This window comes from Zonotrichia albicollis, chromosome 37 (assembly GCF_047830755.1).
Source record: "Zonotrichia albicollis isolate bZonAlb1 chromosome 37, bZonAlb1.hap1, whole genome shotgun sequence".
NCBI classification, from domain to species: Eukaryota; Metazoa; Chordata; class Aves; order Passeriformes; family Passerellidae; genus Zonotrichia; species Zonotrichia albicollis.
In genome coordinates this window covers 1,553,979-1,557,578 of record NC_133855.1, presented here as the reverse complement: position 1 = coordinate 1,557,578, position 3,600 = coordinate 1,553,979, and the positions used below count along the sequence as shown (strand labels likewise).

General features: G+C 56.2%; 1 protein-coding gene across 1 annotated transcript; it reads right to left on the bottom strand.

Moving 5' to 3' along the window:
- Positions 1–981: 981 nt before the first annotated feature.
- Positions 982–1,914, bottom strand: LOC141726635 (olfactory receptor 14C36-like). Its single transcript, XM_074531586.1, has one exon. It carries the CDS (start codon positions 1,912–1,914, stop codon positions 982–984), a length of 933 nt encoding a protein of 310 aa, XP_074387687.1.
- Between the last annotated feature and the right edge of the window lie 1,686 nt (positions 1,915–3,600).

Here is a 3,600-nt window from a genome sequence, read left to right as displayed (position 1 = left end):
CCCCCAGCCCTTGCTGGCCCCAAGGGCTGATGGCATTTGTGCTCCCTCAGGTTCATGTCCCCACAGCAACAGCATGGGGGTGCTCCCCCTGCTCTGTGCAATGCAAACAGGGGCTGCTGAGCCAGTGCTGCCGTGTCTGTGCCTGCAAGGATGGGGCACCTGTGTGAGCTGGGGGAGAGGCCAGGGCTGCAGAGGGGGGATGTTGTTGGCAGCTCCATGAGGACGCTCTGGGACGCTGCCCTGGGCTGTGCAGCGCACTGGGGATGGATCAGCCCCTGCTCTGCTGCTCCTTCCCGTCTGCCCCAGGGCCCTTGCAGAGCCCCAGCCATGCTGTTTGCCCCCAGCCTGCCCACGGCCAGCCTGGGGCTGCTCACGGGGCTTTTCTGTGCTGAGCCTTGGCCTGGGCGTGTTCTTGAGAGAGCCTGAGCAAGGAGCCTGGAGCCCCCAGGCCCTGGGCTGTGGCGTCAGCGCTGCCCCAGCAGTGCCCATGGCCTGTCCCTGCTGCAGCCCCGGCACTGCCACCCCCAGGGCTGTGCCCCGCCCCGAGAGCACTCAGGCCCTGCAGCAACACCAGGGCCACCAGGGCAGCGGGGCAGGGCCACGGCAGCAGCACTGGCAACACCAAGTGCTGCTGCTGCTGCTGGGCACAGCTGCTATGCCAGCACTGATCTGCCCCAGCTCTGAACACAGGCATTGCTGCTGCAGCTCCAGAGAAGGCAACAAAAGGGGGATCTGTGGTGAAAACTCTCCTGGGAGAGCCTTTTTTCTGTCTAAAGCCACTGAGACAACAGCTCTTCGTTGACACAGTCTGAGGCCACAGTAAATGTTGAGAGAAAAAAAATGAGAAATGGCACCAAAAATGACCTTCCTTTGCTGTAAATAATAATAAAAAAAGAAAGACAGAAAGAAATCGACCACCAAACCCACATAGTATCAAACATCACTTTTATTACAAGTCATTTGCAGAATTTGGCAACTAGTTTAATGCTTGTGAAACCATCCAGTCATCAGTCTCCACACTGCAGCCTTGAGCTCCTGGTTCCTGAGGCTGTAGATGAGGGGGTTCAGGGCTGGAGGCACCACCGAGTACAGAACTGACAGGGCCAGATCCAGGGATGGGGAAGAGATGGAGGAGGGCTTCAGGTAGGCAAATGTGCCAGTGCTGAGAAACAGGGAGACCACAGCCAGGTGAGGGAGGCAGGTGGAAAAGGCTTTGTGCCGTCCCTGCTCAGAGGGAATCCTCAGCACAGCCCTGAAGATCTGCACATAGGAGGAAACAATGAACACAAAACAACCAAAACCTAAACCGGCACTAAAAGCAAGAAGCCCAACTTCCTTGAAGTAAGAGTGTGAGCAGGAGAGCTTGAGGATGTGTGGGATTTCACAGAAGAACTGGCCCAGGGCATTGCCATGGCACAGGGGCAGGGAAAATGTATTGGCTGTGTGCAGCAGAGCATTGAGAAAGGCACTGGCCCAGGCAGCTGCTGCCATGTGGGCACAAGCTCTGCTGCCCAGGAGGGTCCCGTAGTGCAGGGGTTTGCAGATGGAGACATAGCGGTCGTAGCACATCACAGTGAGAAGGGAAAGCTCTGCTGAGATGAAGAACATAAAGAAAAGGAGCTGAGCAGCACATCCTTTGTAGGAGATGGTGCTGGTGTCCCAGAGGGAATTGTGCATGGCTTTGGGGACAGTGGTGCAGATGCAGCCCAGGTCGCTGAGGGCCAGGTTGAGCAGGAAGAAGAACATGGGTGTGTGCAGGTGGTGGCTGCAGGCTACGGCGCTGATGATGAGGCCGTTGGCCAGGAGGGCAGCCAGGGAGATGCCCAGCAAGAGGCAGAAGTGCAGGAGCTGCAGCTGTCGCGTGTCTGCCAATGCCATCAGGAGGAAGTGCCTGATGGAGCTGCTGTTGGACATTCCTTCACTCTGGCCATGGTGGACAGTTGAAACAAGACATTGACAAGTCGGGACGAATTTTCTTGAGTCAATCCTTTTGTATTTTGTTGCACATTCACTAAAAATTACTTTTCTTTCTTTGGGGAAATTTCACTTAGTTTTGGGGTTTTTTTTTTTCTAAGTTTGGGTTTGTGCTTCTGAGTTATCGCCTGATCTTCAGCATTACTCTCATCCTGAACACATTGGAGCCCAGAGGGAAAACAGGGTTCCCGGTGCCCCAGTGCAGTCCGACCTGCTGGTGTCACACAGGTGCCCTTTGATCAGTATACCTCCCTCTAGTTCAGCATGATTGCACTTCAAACATCCTTGAAAATAAAGTGCACATTTGAAGGTTCCAGTTTCTACGTCAACATCTCTAAATTTTTCTCTTTTCTTCTGGAGCTGGACAGGGAGGGATACCAAGGGTTTGTCTGGCTCTCTGCATCCTGGAGTAGTGCCTACTGGGAGCTGTTTCTCTCTATCCAAGCCCTGTCCCTGCCAGTGCTGCCCGAGCCCAGCCCAGCCCTGGGGGCTCAGCTCTGCCCTGCAGACCCCTCCCAGCAGAGGGACCTGCCCAGGGGCATCTCCCTGGCAGCAAAACCTTAAGGGCAGGCCAGACAAACAGAGATGCTGCAAGCCAAGGTGCTGCTGCTGCTGTCTGTAGGGAGAGGAGGCTGAGGAGGCCCTTTCTGAGGGAGAGTTGAGGCCCATCTGCTGATGCCCAGGGTGACAGTGCAGGACAGTGACACAGCCAAATCTGACAGCCCCTTTCCCTTCCCTTTGGGAGAAAGCTGGGAGTGGCCCTGGCCATGCAGCACCATCTCCAGAGCAGGAGGAATCTGCCCTGATGGGGGTGGCTCCTTCCACCTCCAACTTCTTCCCTGCAGCGTCCATGGGGAGCTGCCAGGCAGGCTGAGAGCTGCCCCTGGCAGGTGGCACATGCCCTGGGCTGGCTAAGAGCCCTGAGGGCGCAGGAGCTGCTCTGAAGGACATCCCTGGGCAGCCCTGGCTGCAGCCCCAGCTTCAGCCCCTGCAGCCGCCCCTGGCAGCAGGAGCCGTCCTGCCCTGTCCCTCTGACAGTGCCCAGGGCAGCCCCGCTCTGCAGCACATCCTCCTCCTCCTGTGCCAGAGAGAAACTGGGAGAGTCCTCCTGACACATCCCCCAGGCTGTGGGGTGTGCTGGCTTCAGGAGATCCCTCCAGGAGCACAGCGGACATTGCCCTGCACCCACACACTCACCATGCACAGGGCTGTGAAGATCTTTCCCCAAGTGAAGTCTCAGCTCAATGTCTTCCCAATCCTGATTGCCTTCAGCCTGTCTCTGCCTGGCTCCTGTCCCCTCAGTGCCTGCAGGCAGAGCCCTCAGCCCTGCTGGGCTGGGGGAGGAGCTGGTCCTGGGAAGAGCTGTTCCTTTAAAGCTCAGCAGCACAGACACAGCACAAGGACTTTAATGAGCCTCTTGGGGATTTGGTGTTGTTTACATCAGACTCAGTCTCTGAGAGAGTGTTCAAAAAACTTCTCAAGAACACAAAATTAAATTGAAACTCCAAAGTTTCTAAAAGTTTAATAAGTCTCTCTGAGAAAGTGTCCCCAGGTTCCAGTTAGAGCAGAACACTGGAGGCAGTGATGACAGCTGGGGACAAACAAGCCAAAGGTGTCTCTGGTGCT

What these genes read in the sequence shown, in the direction of transcription:
- LOC141726635 (XM_074531586.1), bottom strand. Translation starts at nt 1,914, where the DNA reads ATGTCCAACAGCAGCTCCATCAGGCACTTCCTCCTGATGGCATTGGCA.